This window comes from Erpetoichthys calabaricus, chromosome 10, assembly GCF_900747795.2.
Source record: "Erpetoichthys calabaricus chromosome 10, fErpCal1.3, whole genome shotgun sequence".
NCBI lineage: Eukaryota > Metazoa > Chordata > Cladistia > Polypteriformes > Polypteridae > Erpetoichthys > Erpetoichthys calabaricus.
This window is the reverse complement of record NC_041403.2, coordinates 47,893,189-47,918,892: the sequence shown is the minus strand read 5'-3', so window position 1 is coordinate 47,918,892 and position 25,704 is coordinate 47,893,189. Positions and strand designations below refer to the sequence as shown.

The 25,704-nt window shown below is 37.4% G+C and overlaps 1 protein-coding gene across 1 annotated transcript in view; it reads right to left on the bottom strand.

Annotated features, from left to right (window-relative positions):
• Positions 1-25,704, bottom strand: part of LOC114658979 (putative ferric-chelate reductase 1) — a 60,281-nt gene that overhangs the window by 15,017 nt on the left and 19,560 nt on the right. Inside the window, exons 6-13 of the mRNA XM_028811137.2 lie at positions 18,707-18,922; positions 8,399-8,497; positions 8,161-8,302; positions 5,881-5,994; positions 5,634-5,749; positions 2,819-2,905; positions 955-1,046; positions 251-309 (exon numbers count right to left, since the gene is read on the bottom strand). Of these exons, the coding sequence (XP_028666970.1) occupies positions 251-309; positions 955-1,046; positions 2,819-2,905; positions 5,634-5,749; positions 5,881-5,994; positions 8,161-8,302; positions 8,399-8,497; positions 18,707-18,922 (925 nt within the window). The remainder of the gene's footprint in view (positions 1-250; positions 310-954; positions 1,047-2,818; positions 2,906-5,633; positions 5,750-5,880; positions 5,995-8,160; positions 8,303-8,398; positions 8,498-18,706; positions 18,923-25,704) is intronic.

The window sequence follows — 25,704 nt, the reverse complement described above, 5'->3', positions numbered from 1 at the left end:
GACTTGAGACAAATGCACCCATTTTGAAAAGTGACTAATAGCACTGCCAAAAATAAACTGATCTATACTTCTACATTGGTTTGTTAGCAATTTAAAGAACTCAACAAAGAACAACGACAACTATGATGATTCATGACATTTGTACTTTAAGATTAATATTGCTGCTGAAGCCTCTGAAAGTCCGCTGATTTGTCAATGAGGTACCATCTATTTCATTGTGTGTATATATATAAAAAAAAAAAATACATACCTGCAAGCACTTTGATTACAAGAGCATTACATGCATGCAAGATATTGAAGATGAATCTCCTAATGTAAAATAATCAGATTTGATAAGAAAACTTTAGAATGTTTTGACAGTAATAAATTGAAGACAACATATTCCAATAAAAGAATACTGTATATGAAACACAGGTTTTAAAGTCAAGAGGTTCTGCATTTTCACATAATAAACCCTGAAGAATTTAATGGAATTTAAATAAAAGAAAATAGTGATAAAGGTATCACGCAGCCAATTAAAAAAGTAAACCATTTTAAAAAGCAAAATTATGACAACTATATTAAATGCTATTGATTGATGGCAGAACACACACAATCTTCAGCTTCAATCAATTGCCAGAAATCCATTAGAGCAGCACTGGCCTTAAGTCAGCCATTAACAAGACACCAGTCCCTTGAATGTCTCAGTCACACACAGAGCCAGTCTTGAATTGGTCAGTCAGCATAACCAGCACATTTTGGGGCTATGAGAGGAACACTCATGCACACCTAGAGGTGTCTTTGCAGATTTCACACAGATTTCACTGGATCTATAAGACAGCAGTACACAGTGTACAAAAAAAAAAACAAACACCAAAGCTCATCTCCATGAGAAGGGCCTTCATTAAAAATTGTTACAAAAAAGCTTAGTAACCATTGCAAAGTATGGTATCTTATGATACAGGTTAAACTAACCTGTTGTTGTCAGGGGCACAGCGAAATATTGCTCCAAGTGGCTGGATTAAAGCAAGACCCATCACAATACATCCAAGAACTGGATGTGCCCCCTGAAAGTAAAAATGACCAAACATGATAAGTTCACGGTTGATATTATTAGGTTACAACTGTGCTTTATGTGAACGAGTCAATGTCCACTACCAGAGAGAGCAATTCAAAATAGTTGAATTAAAAAAATTCAAAGTTCAACAGGATACGACATTACTTTGAAGTAGAAACTGAGAAGCTAAACTTAAGATATGCAGTTTATTTGAAGCACATTTGGAATGCTGTGCACAGCATAGAAAAAAGAAGAAACAGCAGTCAAACTAGATCTGCAACTTCATATTGTTTTGTGCAAAATAGATGGAGATAAATGTCAGCTTAATTAAAAATTCAAGTAGTTTCACATTATATAAATTGTCTTTGTTTTGCAACTTTCAGAAATTCTACCCCTCTGCCAAACCTTTGTCAGATGCAAATTTCACAGGTTACTTACTATTTCAATTCAATGTTCAATATGAACAGAAAAGAAACAGAACACGTATTCATTTGAGACCTCACCCAGTGGGAGAATCCAAATACCATCTTCCCTTCTCCTCTTATTTGCAATCTTCATCTCATGCCCATTAACTATCAAACAACCCAATACTCTGAATTACCACTGATGGGAACAGTTTCTAGTTTTAAGTTTCATCTTTAACGAGGAGCCAGTTTATAATTCGATGCAATTTAGAACATTGTTTTCTTATAATTAGTTTTCCAGTTTATTGCTAACAGTTTAGACTATTTTAAATAGGACAGAGACAAGGCTTTTTGGTCTACAGTATTTGTGCGGTTATTCATTCCGTCTTTATCTGGAGGACTGTAGTTACATTTGCTACTTTCCATTAATCAGATACTTCTAAAGTGACTGATGGAATGTTCAAAAGCTTGTACAATTAACATATTTCTCTTTTGGGACTACTGGTAAACTGGATCAGGTCCCATTAGTTTAGTCTTAAAAAGTCATAGCACTTGAAGAACATGGCTCATTTCCTAATCCTTTATTACGTTTAGGGGTAATCAAATTCTGACATTTCCAAAACACATCTTACATTTTCACTTTTTTATGAACATGCTTCCAGCAGCCACAGGTAGAAGCTGTTGGATGCATTCATAAAGATAAATTTCCTGAGGCAAATGCTTGGGGGATCATGTTATTCCTTCTCCTTGTTGAAATAATCTGTCTCAGAATTTCAAAAATTGCTAGATTTATATTGATGAACTGAACATAGAGTGCTAAACTCAGCAGCACAATCTCAGGAAGCATAGGCCCCATTCTTGTTTTCGAATTGACATTGGCTATTTATGATGTATAATCTTTTTTTAAGCAGATTTTTTATGACATTGGAGTGTTTTGCAAAAGTAGAAATCCATAAGCAGACTCACATATGTAAAGCAGGCATTTTAGGAAACTAGGTTTCTACCTTAATCAGGTTATTCATTGTTCAATAGGTGTTTGTATTCCACAATATCAAGCACAAAGATTTTCATGGAGGTGTCTGTATTGTTTTTCTGAATGTTTTACTGGATTGTGGTCAACTTGAATGTGAAGTCATTCCCAGCTCTGACATCCGAGGTAAATGGAAAGTCTGTTGAACTCTCCATGCAGCCACCATGATCCACTCCAAGAAAAGTGGATTGAACAAGAAGCAACTTCCACAATCCCCCCCATAGACAAGTGATGCAATATACTTAATTTTATCAAATATAAAATGTACCATTGTGTGAATTAAGTATCAGCAACAAAATAATCATAAATATCATGACTTGTCCAAAAAAATGAAATAGGCCTACTCACACCACTCCAGTCTCCAGATGATACAAATGCCAGCACAAAGGCAGTGATTGTTGCAGCTACAGTAAGCAGCATCAGAAAAACATGTGCCTAAAGTAAAAAGGAATAGGATCAGTGCAGCTGCTTAATCAGACTCAGAAATAATGTCAAAACAAAATGGTAGCAGAGGTATTTCATACATTTAAATAGTCTTGTTTCTTGCTCAAGAATACCTAATGGTGGTGTTGGTGCCATGGGTTCAAATTCCATGCCCACTTGTTATGATGAGTAGTTTGAAAATTCTCTTTGTGTGTGCTTTACTGACTACATGTCAAAGTATAGAAGTGTGCATGACATACTTTTGACTGATCCTGTTGTTGTAAACTTCTACCCCTTCCAAACATAACTTGAATTTAGCAAGTCTAAACAAGTTACATTATGGTATATTTTGCTGAGGTTCAAGATTATGTATATGCAGCAAGCGATACTCTCTGCTTTTACTAGCATGTCTTTTTGAGGATTTTTTTAGATAGGTATAGATATACCCTCATAAAAGTATTGATAATTAATTTTTTCATCTTCATGAATGACACAAACAGAAATATGCCAAATGCTGCCATATTCCAAGAACTTGTTACAAGCAGGAGGTTTAAAATCGCAGATTATAAACTCTCCACTTAATTTTAAATCAGGAATGGAATTTTGTAATCTACTGTGATGCTCAAGTTGCCCAAAGCTGGTATACTCCTCTTGAACCCAGGACATTGATAGACATAAACCAAGAATAGACTGGGCAATGAGGACTGAAAAAAGCAAGGGTAGGTGTTCAGTACTTTTATCACATCAAACAGTCCAAGTAAATAGTGTCAAAAGTGTGGTGCAATCTTCAAATTAATGAATAACTAATAAAAGAAAAACAAGCTACTCAACTGTGGAAAATGCTCTCCAGCATGTGTGGTCAAACCTTTACTGGCTCATGCCTGACCGCCATCCCTCCATGTCCATTCGCAGCCCATGGGTCCTGATCACGTCACCCAACACCCTAGGCATCCATGGGACCTCTCTGAGCAGTTGATCACCCACCCCTGTTACTGTTTGTAGTTCAGCAGGAGTGATTCAACCTTCAGAACACCACTACCCTGCATGGACATCTTCCCTGACTGCGATGCCTCCTTTGTCCACTGTGCCTTGATCCTGACTTTTCTTTTCCCCCATTCTTTGCTTTTCCTCTAGGTTCCTTTTACCCCTTTGTGAGCACAGGTGTCTAACAACCCACAGAACGTCAATGGAGAACAGCTGAGGTAATTGTGCTTGCAGGTAATCAGCTATCCTCTCTGATTTAGCACCCTGTGGCTGCATGGTTTTGAAACAAAGTACCTCACACCCTCAAAGCTGGGCCAAGCCACCCTGTTATTAATATAACTACACATTACCACCGAACCCATGATGAGCCTCCCAGTAACCTGTTAACCCAACTTCTTAGTAAATTGGCACACACACACACCACACAGGAGTGCAAGGTGATGTAAGGGAGGAGAAAAAAAAAGAGGAAAGGTGGGTAAGAGAAACTGCCTCATGGAGCATCCCCACCCAGCTCTTTAATAACTGAACAGCATGAAAGCAGTTGTGGATAGTAGAGCCAGAAGACCTGTTGATCCAGGGTGCAGAAAGTTCAAGAAGGATCAGATTGTAAAATGAACACTTCCAGATTGCAGGAGACTCAACGGCAGGAGATTTCCAACAAATGGCTAAAAACAATTTAGCTGCAATGGTTATAGTCATTAAAAGCCTCCATAGGGAGAGAGAAAGGGAAAATGAATGAGAAGAAATGTCTAGGAGGAGAAGAACTTGAGGGGACAAAGGAATGGGGAAAGAAACCTAGAGAGGGATTCAGCCACTTAGAGTCAGAGAGCCTCAGCTAAAAAACTTTCCCAGAACATGTGCAAAAAAGTGACAGGGACTTTAAGAGGACAAAGGTGACCTAGGGGATCTAATTCTAGTCTCAATTAGATAATGTTTCCAAGCAGTAGGGCACCATCTATAAACAAATTTAATTTGTGTGGGCTGGTGGTTAAGATATTTTAGAGCAGTTTTTTGATATTTATAAAGATGGGTTGCCAGCACAGGACAGAGGATGGGGAAGAGTCTTTTAGCCAATTACACACTGGTTTGGACTTACAAAAAAGGGATGAAGCAAATGAGTACTGGGGTTCATTGCAGGAGAGGAAGAAAGGGGAACTCCACGTCATAAGCACAGACCTCAGCTACAAATAGAAAAGGCAGTAAGAGGAAAGGATACCTACATCGAAGACAAAGGAATGCTAGCAGCTCTGACTCATTAAATACATCTTCCAGACTGACACTAAGAAGAGGAGGAAATTGGATGGCCTCTGATATTTAGGGCAGGATTACAAAATAAAGAAGCGAGGAAGTGCCATCTTGGTCAAGGACCCATCAATTTTTCTACATTTCTCTAACTTCTGAAGGACATAAAAATATAATATAAATAATAATAATATTTAATAATATATTATATAATCTAAAAATGGGCCAACAATAGAAGAAAGGGACTTTATTTTATTAGAAAGGCTTCTATGCAATTTAGAAAGTAGTATACAGTTATCCAAAATACTGTAAAGAAAAATTAAATATCTAACTGGAAAATAAGATCACACTTAAAATACTGTAGGTTTAACTAATTTTAGAATTGTTTCTGCATTTAACATTTAGTTTTCATTTTGGTATCTTTTTGTTATGACCAAGACTGTCACTCTATTATGCATTCAGCTCTTTTACTTAAAAGAATAAAAAAAATATGAAATGCAAACATCACAAAAACCTGAAACCAGAGGTCTTTTCCAAGTATCCTTTTTCCCTTAACAACATGCTTGCAAAACCTGGCAATTAATATTCCAATACTTCCTGTTGTCATCCAAGAAATTAGCATAAGTGCACCTGTTGAGTAAAATAGAATAAACTTTAGGATTTAATCAACTGGCACAAAAATGAATGAAGAAATGTTTTTTTTCCCCCAAACGTAAGTGGTTTTCAAATGAAACTACACTATAAGAGACACAAGCACTTACCGTGTGTTTTAATAATAGGAGGATTACTTTCACTGCCACTTAATGACTGGGTGCTAAGGAGATCAATTTTGTTAGGACTAATAAATGGTGTTTGGGGATGTTGCTGTATTACACCTAACAGAAGACAAAAAAAGCTCAATAGTATTAGAAAAAACCCCTAAAACAGTTTAAAAACTTAAAGAAGCCATAAATGGAGAGAAAACTGCATCCTTCTCCAGCTCAAATAATAATTTTTTTATATAGTACCGTTCTACTTTCTAAAGCACTTTTAGGACTCTCATCATTTTCTTTTAAAAACTATTTCAGCAACATTTAAAATAAGATACCTCTCCACTAAAACATTCCTAGATAAAACAATCGTATTTCAAAAAATAAACAAGTGCAGTATCATTCATTCATTCATGATCTAACCCACATCATTGTTGTGGGAAGCCAGTGCTTAAACATAATTAAAGAATGCACTTGTCAGGTATGAAGCTCAGCACTCAATTGTGTGCAAAATGCACACTATTTACTAGTAGAATACAGCTTTTCAGGGGTACCTGTGTTCATTGTCTAAGGGTGACAGTAACGCAAAATCATACATGCCAGGTCCAATTCACCACAAAATTGAGCATGCACAGAATTAGTTTTAAATGAACTCTGCTTTCAGAGTCTACATTCCTTTGTCCCAGCAGGCTACCACTACTGTCATTTATGAGCTACACGTCACCAGAGAAAGTAAACGTAAACAAAGACCAATTTGATTTCTTTCTCATGGCAAAGGGTATTGTCTTGGATTAAGTGCTAACAAATCAATGTTTTTTGGTGTGAGGATTTTAGTTTTTCCCCATTGGCATAATAAAAAATGTTAGTGTCATTGGCTTTCATAAATTGACCTTGCATGAGTCTATGTCCCCAACAACAGATTAATATCTAACCCAGAGCTGGTTCTTGTGCGAGGCTGCCAGTATAGATTCAAACTCTCTGTGACCTTGTGTCCAGAAACTGTATGGTTTCATTGGTCTCTTTCAACCACCTATTCCACCTACTGTTGACTTTTTAAATACCCCCTGCAAGGCCTCAGTGTTAATTAATCATGACATGCAATGTAGTCATCCATCCTTTTTATATATTACCAGTAACGGCGTACTACACGATAACGTGCAGTTGAATACACATCACTTATAGTTTTCATACTCTCTCTGCACATTTAGCATTCGTTTGCTCAGAGGTTGATGCGCTTACTGCTTCGTCAGCAGCTCGTGTTTTCTCCACTCCAGCAGCCCACTTCTTCTCTTCTTCCATAGGCATCTTTTCACATTAAAACTGATTAAGTCAGTGTTTGTGTTGCAATTACTTAGTACGTTTTTCTTAATTTTTCATTTAAGCTGGCACTTAAGTGTTCAATCTGCCTCAAGAATGATTTAATATAGGGTGGTCCAGATATAACTATGCAATTATTGCTTTGCATTAAAAGTTGCATAGTTAGTTAGATATGGACCACCCTATATATGAAGAGGTAGAGGAAGTGACGACGAAGTTGGTAGGGATGAGAACAGTGCCCGTACGCATGAGCTACACAGCCACCCTGCTGCATGCTGCCGAGAGTTGATTCTACAATAAAATAAAAATAATTAAAAGAGTAATAAAAATCATCACCCTGAAAGCAGACAGAGGTCACATAGTATATGTGTACCAAATTTCAGGTCAATAGGTCAAACGGTTTGCAAGCTACAGATGATTTAAAATCCTGGACAGACAAGCGGACAGCCACGGTAGTGTATTACATAAGGAGATTCATCAGTGACATTGAGTTAGGATTACTCCTTCAGAAACAATTTGGAAAGCACAGGTCAGAAACAACAGGTAGTGACTACTGTCCTAGCAGCAGGATAACCTGCAATATCCTGTAAATATTTACATCTCAGCCGCAATGCAAGTAAGGTGTACTCCAGGGGAGCATCATCAAAGTTCTCTGCTGCTAAAAATAATTGGACACACCTGCTTCAACAATATACCTGGCATAAAATAAAACTCACTATCTTGACACAAACCGTTGAGTAGATTGCTATCAGCCAGAAATTAGCCAGGTAGAGTTATAGTGCAGCAGACATAGCAATGGCCATCAACACATCATTCATTGTAAAAATAACAGAATAAAAAGAACACCATAACTGCCAAGTTCAAATGACATAAGATGGATAGGATTTTAAGTTAGCTGAAACGTAGGTCCAAGAATAAAAATGCATTGTTTAAATTACATATTTAGTGGCTTTTAGCCATTAAAAAAAGACATACCATTTGAAGAAGGACCAAATGCCAAAAAAATGTAATAGTAGCTGTTTGCAACTCTCTGCTGGGTTGATATGACATTTTTTGAAATGAATGAACACTGGATTACTCCCCCACTGTACGAAGTTGTGATGTTGCTCACATTCCCCTAGGATGAGATTTCAACCAAATTTTTAGGAAATTTCAGTTCAATCTCTTTTATATGCACACACACAACATTAAAAAAACATATCAAGCTAAGTACCAGAAGCAAAGGTGTCAGCTGTGTTTCTCCAATGGAGTATGCATGCTGAATCCCAACAACTTCACTATTAAGAACACAAGCATAAATGTCATCGTTTCCCTATAGTGAGGGAGAAGAGAAAAAATACAATGAAAATGCACCTTAAAACAAAACTATAACAGAAGAAAAGCAAATCTTTATAGAGAAAGTTGAAAATCTTTACATGAGTAAAACCTTCAGCAAAAAGGTCAGTAGGACCATTTGACAAACTTCTCTGACATACATGAAGAAAATAATGGAGACAACAGTATCCATTTCAATATCCTCTAAACATTTCAATACTTGCAGAAATGCTAAATGGCTATCAATGTGATTACAATTTAATGCCAGAAAACTATGTATCAGAAAAAAATGTAAAGCCTAGGTTTTCCTGTTTCTGTACTGTGAAAGGTTGGCCAGTAGGCAAGTGGATGTCAAAGATGCCAACACGATATAAAATGATAAGGAAAGATTAACAGGAAACATACAAGTTAAAACAAATTTGGCAATATCAGAACTCCAGTTTGGTAATACAGGGGTCACTAAAGGTTGAAAATTCTTGTCAGTGTGGATTTTTTTTATTTCTCTTGAAGGTTTTTGTGCAATAAGCTGAATAAGGCAGGCTGGTAAAAAGCAGAAAAACCTCTATTCCAATATCTGGGTAGCTTTCTGTTTAATAAAACTAAATATTATCTGTCTCCATGTTAATGAATAGAGGCATTCAATAAACAACAAAAATCTAGAAGACCTCTAAAAATATCTAAGTGGGACTGGTGTTTTGGTTTGTGCAAGAAGGAAGATTGGAAGGTGCCTGCTTTGTAGATAAAAAGGGGCCCAAAAACCACAATGTTTGCTGTGGGGAGTAAGTTTTATAACGATGAAGGCAATCCTGAAAATTATTTTAAGAGGTTTCTGTGATGGGACTCTAAAAAGAAAATTAAAAAATAATTTAAAGCTTGATAGAAAGTAACATTTAGGGGAAAACTTAGACCAAAGACCACTATTGGCAAGAATAGTGGTCCGAGTCTTAAGACATTGGCATAGACAAGTTACGGAGCCACTCCATTGCCAGGGCAAATAATTGTGAATATAAATTACTTTTGTTGGAAATTTTAAGTTCTCTCTATTTAACCCTCATTGGTGCCAGTTTTGAAAATACACTCAAATTCTATTATAGTAGATAGTGTGGCTCATTGTGCACATATACAAAGGATGTTTGTACCAGGTTACTTTAGCTGGAGATTGTAATTCAGCCTTGTGTTATTGAGTGGGAGGTAAATACTTAAAATTCTCTATGATGCACTAATTTACTGTCCAAGTTAGCCTCTTCCTTGGATACAGTGCTACCTCGAGCAGACCCTGCTCACACCACACTGCAAGAGACTAAACGGGTTCAGTAAATAAATGTATGGATAAGCAAAGTAAATAAAAATGGGCTCCCAGCTTTGGGATGAAGCCTTTAAATTTCCACTTTAATTTCCCAATTACTCATACAATATGCTGTAAATGGCTGCCACACTGGCTTTTTATTGCTTGGAGCAGAACAGGCAATACGTCACACAGCATCTGGATTGAAACACCTAAAGCGTTTTCAAAATAGTTGGGTTGTATTGAAGGTTGAACTATTTCCTATGTTTACTGCCCTTGGTAAAGCAATGGATGCATGTTTAATTTAGAATAAACTCTCACATGCAAAGTTCTATACCATAGATACTCAAATTATAGTTTCATTCAACATAATTTCCCTTTAAATTAATCAAATACTGTTAACACAATGAATTTCTAAATGTTTTGACAACATTGGAAGGGTTATTAAAGAAGGTTTAAAAAGGTATTCAGACCCCTTCACGTTTCACCTTTTTTTTTTAGTTTTGTAGATTTAATTTTAAATTAAGTTTGGATTTTTTACCCATCAAACTACACCTATTAACTCATAACACCAATGCTTCAGAAAGGTTTACATATATATTTACTAAAAATCCAAAACAAAACCTCTCAATCATAAAAGCATTCAGACTTCTTCCTCCGGCTGCTCCTGTTAGGGGTCGCCACAGCGGATCATCATCTTCCAGATCTTTCTGTCCTCTGTATCTTGTTCTGTTACACCCATCACCTGCATGTCCTCTCTCACCACATCCATAAACCTCCTTCCAAACACATTCTTCCATCTTAACAGAGGACTTTTGAGACTCTATTAGAGTGACCTCTGGTTTCTTGGTCACCATCCTGACCATGGATCTTCTTGCCTGGTCACTCAGTTTGGCTGGTAGTTCCAGACCTTTCACATTTCACAATTATTGAGGTCATTGTGCTCCTGGGAACACTTGAAACTTTAGAAATTGTTTTAGACATCTGCCCTGATCTATGTATCACCATAATTTTAATTGCAGAGGACTACTGAGTTCCTTGGACTTCATTGCTTGACTTTTGCCTGGACATGCAGAGTGAATTGTTGGACTTTATATACACGTGTGTGCTTTTCTAAATGATGATGTCCAATCAATTCAATTTGCCACAGGTGGACTAATCACATTCTAGAAACTTCAAGTATAATTAAAGTAAACCAGACGCACCGGACCACAATTTGGAGTGCCACAGCAAAGATTCTGAATACTTATGTAAACAGTAGTTCATGTTAGGGAGAGTATTATTAAAGTTTATTGATTTATTTAAAAAAGGAGGAGCAAATAGTGAGGGGAGGTGTAGAAGTGAAATGGTTGTTGTAGTTTAGCGTATGTTCACCACTGTGTCATTAAATTAATTGGTAAATAGTCCACAAACTGACTGTGTGTGATTTCTACCTATTAAGGACTCCTCTGCTATGCTACAGCGGTCACTCGAGCCCAGAAGAACTGATGCTGGATTCTGGTAAGGTGAAAATAGCAGACTCCATTCACCCACTCTTACAGCACTGCATCCAGAACATACAGCTTTTACACTGGTGGCTGTGGCAGTTGGTTAAGTTTGCGGACATTAATTTGCATTTTTATAGATAGCGTGGATATTACCGCTATTGCTTGTGGACACTTTAGTAACTATTGCTGTCAGTTTTACAACTTAAGCTACTTGCTGCACATTTTCCCGAAACATGGCAGACGTGAAGCAACAATTTGCTGTTATCCCTCAACAAACAGCTAGCACCAATATTGTGAATATGCAACTGCCATTTAGAGTTGAATTGCCTCCACTTTTCAGTGGCAAAAGCAGTGAGCCATTTACTTTATAAATACAACAATTTGAAGTAGCTCTGAATGTTTCAGCAGCTCTGTTTGAAAAGACTAAACTTCCCCCTACAAAGTCTCAGTGGCGTGGCATTTTCTGCTGGCACAGCCTTGCCCCCAATGTAAAGGCTGACAACGCACTGGCTAAAGCAAGTCCAAGTACCATTTTTGGCCACATTTCAAGTGTACTTGAATGCTCATCCTTGCAAACACGATGAACCAGTAAACATTTATGCAGCAGACTTGACTAACAGTCACTGAAGCTCTCCCTCAATACACTGCTGATGCTCAACGCTATGAAATTTTCAGATGATTTATTTCGGAATTAACTAAAAAACCAAGGGCACAGTGCAGTGACACTGGATGCTGCATGGAAAGTAGCTAGGCAATGTGAACATCCTCAGTTAGCTCTCAGCATAGCTGCTCCTTCAAATGTCATGCAGGTGACGGTCACACAAAACAAAGCAGAGAGCCCTGCTGCTGATCCTGTAAGTTGCTGCTATTGCTGACCTGACTTGCAACAGTCTAATAAACACTATACTGATAGAGACTGGCCAAACTTGCATAGCAATTTTCTGACGTTAAACAAGAAGTAATAAGGACCATGTCTCATGCCTGTGGAATGACAGAACTTACCTGCTGCGCTGGTCACCACTCAAAACAACGGAAAGGCCATCAGTGCCACTGCCAGCACTGGTACAATCCTACCCAGAACACATCTGCAGGACAAGGTTGCTCTCTCTATAATGACAGCTCTACACCATATTTCCATGCTTCATCACCTCATGGTCATACCTACTTTGATGACTACTAGGTTCCTCAAAATGACGATTCCTGCTATCTGCAACATCTAAGCCACTCCCCAGATTCCCAGCACCCGTTCCCAAACGGATCACTGTGAGGACTATTCTCTCTCCACGTACTGCTATAATAATTCATCTGTCCGCTCTCCTTCAGGTAAGCTCAAAGTATATGTTGCAACACATTCCTCTAATTCTGATGACATTGATAGACCACATAGAGCTTCTTTCCCATCCCCAGATCCCCTCCACAGACAAAGCAGACACTTCTTACTCATGTCGCACTTCCTGAGACATCCTTCAAACAGCTATCATGCAATCCCACAAGGTGAATACATTTTTCCACACCAGACAACACACAACCTTCCTCTAACTGTATTCAGGGAAACCAATTAGAAGCTGGTATTATGGACCAAATGTCATCTTCTTCTGACTTAAGTTCACCCACATACTATTTAGCGGACAATGGCTCAGGTCTCTCAGTGATCACAGATGACGGCCTCAGGTCTATTCCATTGGTACCTGTGTAACTGGGCACTATTTGGATATTTTAGAATCTGTACATATTGGAAATATTTTTTTCATGTGGTGCGCTCTCCCACTAACCCAGCATCACACGACCTTGTACATGCCACATGCTCATTTGTCTATGTACTGTACAACACCACAGTTACTCATCTCCTCAACATCTTGTCCCTGTACAGTGTGCTGCCATCACTGTTTCACATGCGACCGTCCCAGCTTTGTCAGAAATGACAATTGCAGTCTGTTATGAGAAGCAGCTTAGTTTCATCCCATGTCAATAATTTTGTTGGCATTATAGAGCCACAGCACTCCCCCAAAACGTCATTAGCTGTTGCAAGAACATTAAAATCATTAAACAATGGCAGAGGCTTTGTCAAATTTGTTAACCCATCCACAGATCCTCTTTCCCTGATTCAAACAGTGCATCCATAAAGCACAGATGGAGATAAGCAAAGCCATATTTAATCTTTGCAACTGAGAAGTATTGTGATAACACAAATTTGAGAAATCACTTACCCAGAAACATCGTCTCAGTTGACATCCAAACGAGTAGAACCTAAACAATCTACACTGGTAATAGCATTTAACTCCAAGCTTAATTTGTTTCATGCCTAAAAATTGTACTGTATTTTTTTTTCTCCAGCCGTCTGGAGTTTTTTCTGTCCTCCCTGGCCATCGGACCTTACTTTTATTCTGTGTTAAATAGTGTTCCCTAATTCCATTTTCTTATTTTTTTCACTTTCTTCATCACGTAAAACACTTTGAGCTACATCATTTGTATGAAAATGTGTTATAAAAATAAATAATGTTGTTGTTACACTGTTGTTGACAACAAGGGCTTTCAACAGATGAGACAGGTTTTGGAACTGCTGTATACTATACCAATGGGAAAGCAAATGAGTAAATTCTACGTAGGCTTTATGAAGATTTTAAGCAAACATCTCTCAGGTCAGGTGAGAGAATAGCCCTAACTTACACAGCTGGACATCCAGGGCAGCAGATTCCTAAGCGACAATCGCATGTCATTACATTCAAAATGACTGGACACCTGCGGCAGATGTGTTGCAGGATGTAAAACTGCCAGTCACATTGGCAGCAACCTCACTGCCTGTATTAATATGCAGAGCTGCTGGGATGCATGCCATTGTTCCAAAAACCTTTGTAGCATCTCCATTGTGACATTTCTCGGCATCAGTCTACATTAGTCACAGGTTTGTACAGTGGGAAGTGCAATAAACATTGCTTCTCTTTCAGCATGTGGCTACAATAGCTGAACTGCTAAGCACCTCACCTGGCCGAGCAAGCAGGCAATTGTTGGAATTTTCAGAGGAGCCAGTGATACCAAAGTGAGAGTGTGTGCAAAGCAGCTGACGTAAAGTGGATCTATAATCTGTAGCACATAGATCACATCATGTTGTCAGTCATGGTGGCTGTTTGTCTTTTATGTTCCACTCATTTAGCGCCGCTGTCAACATGTCTCAGCACCAGATCCTCATTTTAAAATGATTCCTTTTTTATCTGAGAAGGATGGATGAGGACATATTTGAGACTGATTAGTGCAATAGTTGCAGGTGAGCAACTGTATGTGTCACTTGTAGAATTACAGAAAGAAACGAATCTTCCTCCTGTATCTTTAATTTCGACTAATTCAAGAATAGTTTAAAATGTCCAGTAGGGGAATAAATTTGGCTAAAAGGCTACTTAACCTATTTAACAAGCACTATTTAATTATTTTTTAATAATATTTGGTAGGTATTTTATAAAGTAGATACCACTGCACTGTATTAAAACAAGGAGCCCCCCCCCCCCCCAATTAAATAATATGTGTGGACTCTGATGTGCAAATAGATATTCAAAATTCACCAAAATTTAGGAAACATGAGTGCAGTGATGTGAAAAACAAATTATATTTTGCTCGACATTTTGCAAATACTTGTTAACTGTTCATTACTAATCAAGTATTGATTTTTAAATGTCATCCATGCTTATGCATATGATATGAAGACACTAAAGTGTTATTGAATTTTGTCACATTATATTAATGTTCTCAATGTATGGTTAAGTAATCTCTAAAAAAGTCAGCACTTCAAATACATCAGTGCATGTTAATTAAATAAAGATAAAATTAATATAAAATCGAATTGGGACATTGTGAATTGAAATTGAAATCGGTACACCAGTGCTGGATATCACTCCTAATATTGATGACATTTTCATCTATAGTGAGGATTTCCCCTAACACCTTCAGCATTTATGCGAGATTTTCCAACATTTCCATGAATGTGATCTCAAGCTCAAACTCAATAAGTACTATCTGGCATGCTCCTCTGTCACATTTTTAGGCCACCACATTTCCAGTGAGGGCATTCGGTCAAATTCTGCAAACACAGGCAAGGTTGCATTGTGGCCTGTCCCACAATCAGCCACTTAGGCAGAAAGGCCTAGAAAAGCTCTGACCTATTACAGACAATTCATTAAACAATATGCCCAAACTGCTGAGCCTTTGCACTGCCTTACTCACAAAGGTGTGTCATTCACCTAGACAGCTTAAGCAGACAAAGCCTTTCATACATGAAAGCAAGTTTTAATATCCCCACCAATTATGTCATTTCCCAACCGTTCAGTTCCTTTTTTTTTTTCTTCTAAACACTGATGCCTCTCTCCCTGCTATTGGGGCCGTCTTTGCACAACACATTAATGGTAAAGAGCATATAATTGCATATTCTAGTCATTTGCGTTCAGTTTCAGAAAGTGGTTAACATCTGACCATGAGCTCTTTGCTGTGTTATTTGTTGCATCTGTCACTTCCTCCATTGTTTAGCTTTCCATCCTTTCACTATCATCACAGACCATAAATCCCTGGTTGGTCTTAAAAAGCTTCCTTTGGACCAAGACCCCACATGAAGAAGGGCCTGACGGTCTGTTAAGTTAGACTTCTATGACTGGCATGTTATCCATCATGATGGAGCTAAGAATCTTAATGATGTCTCCTCTCGGCCCCCAACTGACCCTTCCCAGGTTGCTGTGCCACCATTACCTGTCACTTCAGCAACTCTGACTATAACAGCTTCAACCCAGACAAATATTGCCTCAGTATTCAAGCAGCTCCAGCTCACTGCTTCTTAAAATTATGCATTACGACCAGTTTCGACCCCTAGTCTTGTGCACATTCAAGGAGATTAGAATATTGCTGAGTAGCAACAGAAGGACCATGATCTCACTTGGCTGGAGAAGGGCCACCGACCATCTCTTTGGAGGCTTCATGATGCATCCCCTTATCTAAGGAAACTATGGTTACAGTTTGGTCATCTTAGAATAGATAATGGACTGTTGTATCGGCACCTGTGCCAACCCTCACACAGAACGGTTACATTATTCTTCCTACTTCATATGTTCATGGATACCCAGAATCTGGTTATTAAGGATTGGCCAAGACAATGGACAGAGCAACACTGTCCTCTTACTGTCCCTACATGTCTTTGGCACCCATGTAGCATACAGTATGCAACCTCATTTAAAAATAAAGCACAATAACAGCAGCTTATTGTCCTACAATCACTGTGTTAAGTACACACCTTATAAAACTGGAGATCTAGTACTGATGTAGTAATGGAGAGCAAGTCCTGTACCCAGCACATCATCAAAACAAATTAAGCCCACATTGGCTTGGCCCTTATAAGATTCTTTGCTCACTACAATCATCTGAAAATAACCCTCCCATCAACTTTAAACTCCATGACCTATCAAACTAAACCAAACCAAAAGTAATCCATTACAATTGACTGAAGGCATACGTTACAAAATCTCAATATATGGTTTCTCTTTATCACACAGACTCTCTTTCACCTCCACTGTTAAACAACTTATCAGGTCTTATTCCAAGTCCTATGCCACTAAATGTATCTTCACTTCCTACACAGCTTCAATCACAGCCATGATTGGCTGATCCTACTGTTGTAAGCCAGAGCTATACTCCCTCCACAGCAGAAAAAATCCCACTGCCAAGTTCCTCCAAAAATGAAGTAAGTTTAGGTAACCCAGGATCATCATCTTCTCATTAGTTATTTGCCTCCACAACAATGGAACATACCCATCAGATTTAAGGACTGTGTGTTATACTACGTTGTACTGATTGTTAGTATTGTATTGACTATTGCTCTCTTACTTTATGCTAAGAATGTGCACTGCTTTATGTTGAACTATTACTTGCTGATTTTTTTGACTTTATTACAACTCCATCCCCTCTCATTTAATATGGAAATCCTTCTTTAGCTCAATGTTTAAATACTGTTTAAGTGAATTCTAATAATTGGATCACATTATCATTGAATTTGTTATTTCTGAAAATATTATAGAAATGAGGACATTTCTTTTTGGGTAAGGAAGTATTGTAAGCAGTAGTCCATGTTACACAGAGTATTAGTACATCTTGATTTATTTAAAAAGGAAGAGCAACTAGTGAGGGGATGTGTAGAAGGAAAGTGATTGGTGCAGCTCAGCATTGTACGCTCACTGTTTACAAACTGTACGATTTCTACATAACAAGAACTCCTCTGTCACTTTACCAAGATCACTCAAGAGCCAAGTAGAATTGATGCCATGTTCTGGTAAGGTGAAAACAGTGGACTCCATTCACCTGCTCTTACAGCACCACATTCAGAACATATAGCTTTTACACTTACGTAAATGTAAGATTTCAGTTTTTGATTTTTAATAAAATTTGCAAACCTTTCTGAAAACGTTTAAGGTTTGCCAATACGAGTTACTGAATGTAGAATTATGAGCAAAAATGTAAAATTGATCCATTTAAAATTAAACATAAAAAAGTGCAGAAAGTGAAAGAATCTGAACACTTTCCGAATACACTATATAGCCTATTGTCTGTTTATAACATGTGTCATGAATACACAGTCACCTGGGTGTCACTTGGCACCTATGTAGTGTGCCTATTAGCTTGATCAAGAGAGTCACACTTTCATAAAATTCAGTGTGCAGCTAAACATCGGCTGAAGAAGCAAGTTACAGTATGAGTTGGAGAACTAATATGAAAGCAGTTTACAAAATAGGTTCTCAGAGTGGAGCCTAAAGGGGTCCTCCAAAGGCAACTGTCAGCAAACAGTCTTCTAAGTGGGTTTTAAATTCCATGTATACAGCAGAGCATGTATAAAAAGAAATTCTGTGAAAGCACCAAGCAAATCACAATATCAAGAAAGACTGTTAATACCTTATTTATCCAAGTCACAAGACTATGTGGAAGTGGCACAGAAGTACACAGACAGCATGAGAAGTGCTATGGACCTCTAAAGAATTTAACAAGTAGTAGTTTTTAAAGAGCCCTTGAGAGCTCTTCATCCGTTTAATAAATAAAAGAGAGTGGCTTCAGACAGCAGTAGTGACTGCTGGTATTGGATGGTTAAATGGATGTACATCAACATATTGTCTTGTATCTAAACACTGAGGGATGAAAGCTTCCTGGAAAAATTAATACAGAATTCATTTTTTGGTGGTGGTTTTGGAGGAAGATGTAAACACAATGTGGGATTGTTAGTTAAAAAAAATTGGTTAGAGGTCCTCACAGGCAATGCTGAAGCACTCACTTGGAGGTCTGTTAGATAATATCCACCTAATTTATGGAATCTGACCAATAAGGAGCCCAATTTTCACAGTTCTATCAGATGCAAGTCTGAAACCAATCCTAGATAAGGCTCCAGTTAGATATATGCACTCTTCTAATATTCAGTTACCATTATCTGGTCATCCGAGAATCCAATAGCTACGTAACCATTAGAGCTGCCAGAAATTTCAAACTGAAAACCATCCGTTCCATTCTGAAGTGCAGTAGAAGACATAAAATAACAGCTGGAATCTGTACTCGGATCACATCCGTCAGGATTAGTAAAGCAGAACTTCACTGTGCCACAACCATCACTAGATAAGAAGGCAGCACGACTGCTAAAACCCTGTCAATGGAAAGAGATAAAACAAAAAATTACTTTAAGAATATACTTCACTTAGCAGTTCAAACAAACTGAATTACCTAGCATTACTAGAATGTTACAAGCAATAATGACCTAGGACACATGGCTTTAGAAAATGTATATTTTCTAGTTGTCAATACATTCCAAAAGACTGCACAATGCACAAATGTTAAATATAAATGACAGCATTTTAAGCCCTTTAACATGACTATTCATAATGTGTGTTGTAACTTTCTGATGAGTTATGCATATGCATTATGCAATGCTCCATCCTATAGTCATAGAAATTGTCAAAGAATATTAGACTTCCCATAAAACAAAGAATATCTATTAATATTTATTTTATATAAGACCACATTGATTTTTTTATTTATTCAATATTCTTTTTACATAATTTGGTTTTATTTTCTTGCAACTATTTAACACCTTGTAAAGCATTTTGACCTACATCCTGTGAATGAAAATGTGCTATAGAAATAAAGGTTTCCAAATCATGTAACAATATAAAAAGGACTGCAAAGTCTCTGTTTTCGCAGCCAATCAGTATGGAGCACAATAGAATAAGAGGAGCAATGCATGAAATTAAAAGATATCTGCTGCCTCCAGTGTTTGGCAAGCCGGTGACTGTGTCAAAGAAGTGTCACACTACGTAACTGGCACAGATGTAACACAGGTGTGATGACAGCTATGAAGCAGGACTGCCAACAACTCGCTGTGATTTTAAGATTTAAATTGAGGCTGTGAATGAAAGTCATTTTAATCTTCACTTACCTGCATTGGAAAACCTTGCTAATGTATCAGGTAGACATTTGAGACCAACTCTGTACCAGAGGTTTCACATAAATTTCTGTGTGAATCTCAAGGCATACCAAGCAAAACATCTAATTTTCTGAAACTGTGATGGTCAAGGTGTTAGCAAGCCAAGCAGGTCTGTCCAAACTACCTTGTCCCCAGCTACATATTCCAGCTCTTCCGGAGGAATTCTCAGGCATTTCCAAGCCAACTGAGATATAATCTCTTCAGCACATCCTATGTGTACTGCAGGGTCTCTGCCCTGCAGGATAGGTTCAGAGGAGCTATAGGGGAAGCTGCCAGGCTGCATCCTTACGACATGCTCAAACCACCTCAATTGGCTCCTTTTGGTCCAAAGGAGCACCAACTCCAGTCAGAGGCTCTCTCGAATCAATGATATTCTTGCCCTATCGTGGTGTGTTAGCCCAGCCACCCTTTTGAAGAAGCCTTATTTCTGCTACTTGTACTTGTGATCTCATTTTTTTAGTCAAGGATGTGGATTGTCAGGCAGGCAGAGAATTTCGTTTTTAGAAACTGCTCCCACATCACTATCGCGGACCAGTACAGCACCAATTGAACAGTTGCCACTGCTCCAATCCACTTGATCTTACATTATCCATCACTTATGACCAAGATGCAGAGATGTTTGAACTTCTCCAATATGGAAGTAGTTCCCTCCGCTCTCACCTGGAGAGAGCAACTCACAGAACAAATAACAAGAAGAAAGCTAGACTTAACTTATCTGCAGATTACAAGGAAGAAGAACATGTGTTCTTATGTGACCTTTAAGAAATGGCTCCTACTCAAAATAAAGTGAAATACCATAACAGTTATTACTTACAATTACTTCATGCATCTGGAAATAAGCTTTTAAGATGACAGCACACCAAATATCAGACTACAAACTTTGGTTAACTTTGATAATGGATAAAGAACTACTAAATAACTGTGAATTTCCCCTTGGGATTAATAAAGTATCTATCTAAATAAGTAATTTATGAATAATTAAGATATTATACTATGAATCCTTACATAACCAATGCCCTAAAACAGTTTCTTTAATAGAACTGAAATTTCAATAATTACTCCGAAAACAAAAAGACTGGCTCATGCACGAACTGCATTTGCTTGCATGTAGTCCGAGTGTTCTTTTGCACCTCAAAGTCATTCTTATATTGATCTAGCAAAGTGAGCAGATGGAGAGATGAATCAGGAGACAAAATTATAGTCTAAGAATGAAAAGAAGGTCGAAAGCAAGAAATCATCTAATATGCATCTAAGCCAATTTGCTAAACTAGTTCAAAAACAAACAGGTTATGTAGAAAGCACAAGCACAGTAAAGGGCCAGAGAAGTGTCCATAACCTTGGACAAAAGGCCTGGCATGTGATGCCAGCCTAAATAGCATTTCGTTTATGATATCTATTTGGAATAGATACCATTGTCTAAAATGGCAGCTCCCATAGAAATAAAATGATTTCAAGGTTCAAGGTTTTTTTTTTGTTTAACCACATTTGGCTTCCCAGTTGTTTCCAATAACAGAAAGAAAGGAACAAAAACTAAGAAATAGAGACAAGACAGGTTGAAAACTTACACAGATATTCTAAAAACAGTTTACATCTTTTGAGAAAAAAAAAAAAAAAGATTTTTTGTTAAAATCTAATTCTATCAGTTCGATAATATATTTAACTTAAAATGGATACATGATACATAAGGAAAAAAACTCTGGAAAATTATGTTTAATTGTTATCTCTGATATTCCTTATTAAAAAGACTATGGCACGGAGTAGAAATTAATTTCTGGTGCAGTGTGTGGATTTCAAAGCAACTATGAAGGTGAAAGTGATGACAGACTGAATCACACTGTGATAAAAGGAAAACGTGAGGTCCTTCTTCAATTTATCAAGTCTGAGTTTATGGGAAAAAAAAAGTGCCAACTGCATTTAGAGAATGACTTTTGCATTTGTATTCTAGTTAAAATTATCTAGTGTAGTTCGTAAATACTTATACTCAGTCACTATTTCTACCTCCGCCCCCCAAAACAATGATGGGTGAACATCAGATTTCTATCTTTTAAAGTCCAATATAATTTCTTTGGTCTGTTTGACATTAAGAGTAAGACAGTTCCTATTGCACCAGCTCACCAAACAGTCTACTTGATTTAAATAATGGCTTTTATTCTTTCCAGATATGCATCCTATCAGCATGGTATCATCACCATACTTGATAACAGAATAGTGGTCATTGTTCTGTTTCAGGTCACTTGTGTACAGAGTAAAAATAAATAAATAAATAAATAAAGGGCATGTTCATTTTTTTTATTAGTATCGGAAGCAAGATGATGTTGAACACTAAAGAATAATCCAGAAATAGTGCTCCTACGTATGAGCCAGGACTATCAAGAAAAGTGCAGATTTGACGCAAGGTAACCAGCAGAGTATCTTCTGCCACAGGTCTACAGTCATTCGGACTTCTTGGCCTGAAGACCTTAGGAACTGGGGTAATGACTGTTTCCATAGCTGAGGTACTGTATAATATAAAAGGTCAGGGACTAGTTAAAAAAGCAAATGAAAAACTGGAGAGAGTAGCTTAAAGCAGGACTTTAGAAGCCAACCTGATGTACCATTTGGCTTCACTGCTCTGTTGGTTTTTACCTGCTGTAAACCTTTCTTCACTTCAGTTAAACTGACCTCCATCCCAGAAACATTACTGGTATTTTACAAAGCATCTCCTTTACTTCTGCATTGATTTCAAATCTTACAAAAGCAGTCGTTAAATTCATTAGTTAAAAAACATTTTGGTTCTTGTCTATTGGAAAGTTCACACCTTGCTTTGGATTATCATCATTAAACCATGTCTTGATTTTTGATCCATATATCTTTTTATTTGGTTTAACTATTGTGTTAATCCTATGCTGTAAAACTCACTTTTCTTCTACCTTATTTTCCATGTGAGCATGTTGTTTATCCAATACTGTAGTAGTGCTTTAATTTCTTTAGTGATCCATGGTTTACTGTTTAGGTAAACCTTGACAGTTCTTACATTAATGATCATAGTCTCCCAGAATTTCTTTCATTCACCGACAGGGTAAATGGCCTCAGTCAGTGTTTATGAGGATGTCAGCACATCCTAGTTAGTACAAGAGCAGCACTCGTGCAGTACTTCTAAAAATGTCATTGCACCAGTTCTGTGTTTTCCATATGGCTGTTTTTTCTTGTATTAACTTCTGGGCCAAATCCATCACCCAGAAGTGGTATTTTACCTGAACACATACTCGATATTTTTTATTTTTTATTTATTTTTTTAATACACCTGCAGAGTCCGATTTATACAACTTTACTTTTATAATAATTGTTCAATATATTAATTTGATTTGTTGTTGATGGTTCCTTAATGTACATAATATAAAAATATAATAATTGTCTTATGGTTTACTCCTCATATTACAAAAAGTACAAAAAGTAGTGAAATGTGAATTTCCCCTTGGGATTAATAAAATATCTATCTATCAAATATCCATCCCCATATCAAGAAATCTGAGGGGAGAGCACTCTTGGTTTTTGAAAATAAAACGGCACTGATTGAGAGACTGACTAGGTCATCATACAAGATCAGCATGTTGTTGCTGACCAATCACTTTTGCTTTAAAAACATCATTTAATAATGAGGCGATACAAACAAAAGGTAGAGAGTCTGACAAGTGATGAAAAACTAAACATACTAATGGGTTTTTGTATTTGTTCCATATTTATTAATTTATCTTTTTTAGTTCATATTCACAACTCAAAACACCTGATATTGTGAAAGTAATCCATTAGCAGAATTATATTTAAAAATATTTGTCTCCCTTATTTCAATGTTTTTCCCTCTGTCTCAAAATAGATAGTTCAAATATCATATTCTTTTTGTTCTTAACATCAGCCTTATCATACATATTGCATACCAGGGATTTTTCCTGCCTTGCATCCAAACCTGCTGTGGTAGGCTCCAGATTTCCTGCAATCCTACTCTGGATAAACAGGTTTAGATAATGTATATGTTGTACTTAATCTCAGATGCGGTCTGTTGTTTTATGCCTGTCCGTACTCCTATTACCTGCTCTTGCTCTGCTCATTATGGGTTTACTGTCCTTTATGTTGGTCTTTTGAAGACTCACTGTTCCTAACCTTGACACTACATGCTTGTTCTTTGTTTCCCTCAATACAGCTAGGTGGGGTCTGCACAATCATTTAAGTCTAACAGCCCTCTTCTTCTTTAGCCCCTGTGATTTTCATGAGAAAATATTTTTAAAAATTATAAATGTGTAAAATTGTTCATATTCAGTGTCTAGTTTTGATTATACTTGTTTTTATCAGACAAAAACAAAACCAGATAGTAAACCAGGCAGTGTAGTAAAGTTCCACTAACAATAAACTCATATCCAAATCTATTAAGTGTACAGTTATGTCTGATTGTGACATAAAACTAAATCCATAGGTGCTCCATGCCATAATTACTAAAACTAAAACTGAAACTAATATATATAAAAATAAACCAAATGTCTTTGTGAAATAAAAACTAAACTAAAACTAAAAATATACGATGAAGGAAAAGTAAAACTAAACTGAATTTCCAAGTAAGGTCAGAAAAAATATTGAAATAAAAACTAATATAAAAAGGCAAAACTATAATAACCTTGGTTGTGTGTACGTATACTGTTGAATTCCCAAGGAGGTAACTGTCAAAAATAAAAAACTTTAGTCGATGTTTTAAAGCATTTTTGTAAAAAGTGGTGACAGTATAGTAATCACAAACAAAAAGAAACCATGTAACAATTCAAAAAACAGGCATGGAGAGATGCACTGAGAGGTCTGCTACAGTGTAGTGACTATTGTACATTAGTGTTTCATGTGACTTCCAAAACAATGCTAAAATAAAGTATGGGGAAACTGAACAGACTATGTTTAGACAAATTCCTAAACTAAAATAAAAAAAAAAAAAAAATCGAAGTGTAAAGGAAAATGTATGTAGCTCAAAAAAAACAAAGCAAACAACAGATAACATGACAGCCCGCTTCTAAACTTGGTGTTTCAGTTGAGGCAGTCAGTCAGTCATTTTCCAACCCGCTATATCCTAATACAGGGTCACGGGGGGGGGGTCTGCTGGAGCCAATCCCAGCCAACACAAGGCGCAAGACAGGAACAAATCCCTGGGCAGGGCGCCAGCCCACCGCAGGGCACACACACACACACACACACACACACAAAGCACAGACTAGGGACAATTTAGGATCACCAATGCACCTAACCTGCACGTCTTTGGACTGTGGGAGGAAACCAGAGCACCCAGAGGAAACTCACGCAGACACGGGGGGGAACATGCAAACTCCACCCAGGGAGGGCCCGGGAAGCGAACCCAGGTCTCCTAACTGCGAGGCAGCAGCGCTACCCACTGCTCAGTTGAGGCAGTTCAAAGCAATTTCATGGGCAGCTGGGAGTTGCAAGGCTCTCATTTTACTTGTAATTTAAATGTACAGTCCAATATTTTGTCAGATGATAATGATGATGTCAGAGGATGTCACAATAGTCTGATGCCAATTAATGCTAATCATTAGAGAAAGACAGAGATACTATTTTAGAAGCCAGCTAGCATATAGAAAAATTCTGTTACAGCCCCAGCAGGATTTTCTATGTCAAGAATGCCACTGAAAATAAAGAACCAGCTCAAGATTCCCTCCAATGTAAAGACAGAGGCAAACAACCAGATCATGCTACACTCCCACACACACGCACACACGCACACACACACTGGTGCTTCAAGGGAGTTGGAAATAGCCTATGAAGGAATTTTAATTGGGGCTTTGAAAGTTATTATTTGTAGTGTAATGCTGTCCAACTGGAAGTTTTCATTCAGACTATCAGGTCATTCGATGTGGTCTACCAGTTGAGCAGCACAAAGCAGGGTCAGGTACAGAACCTACACCTCACTTTGCAAG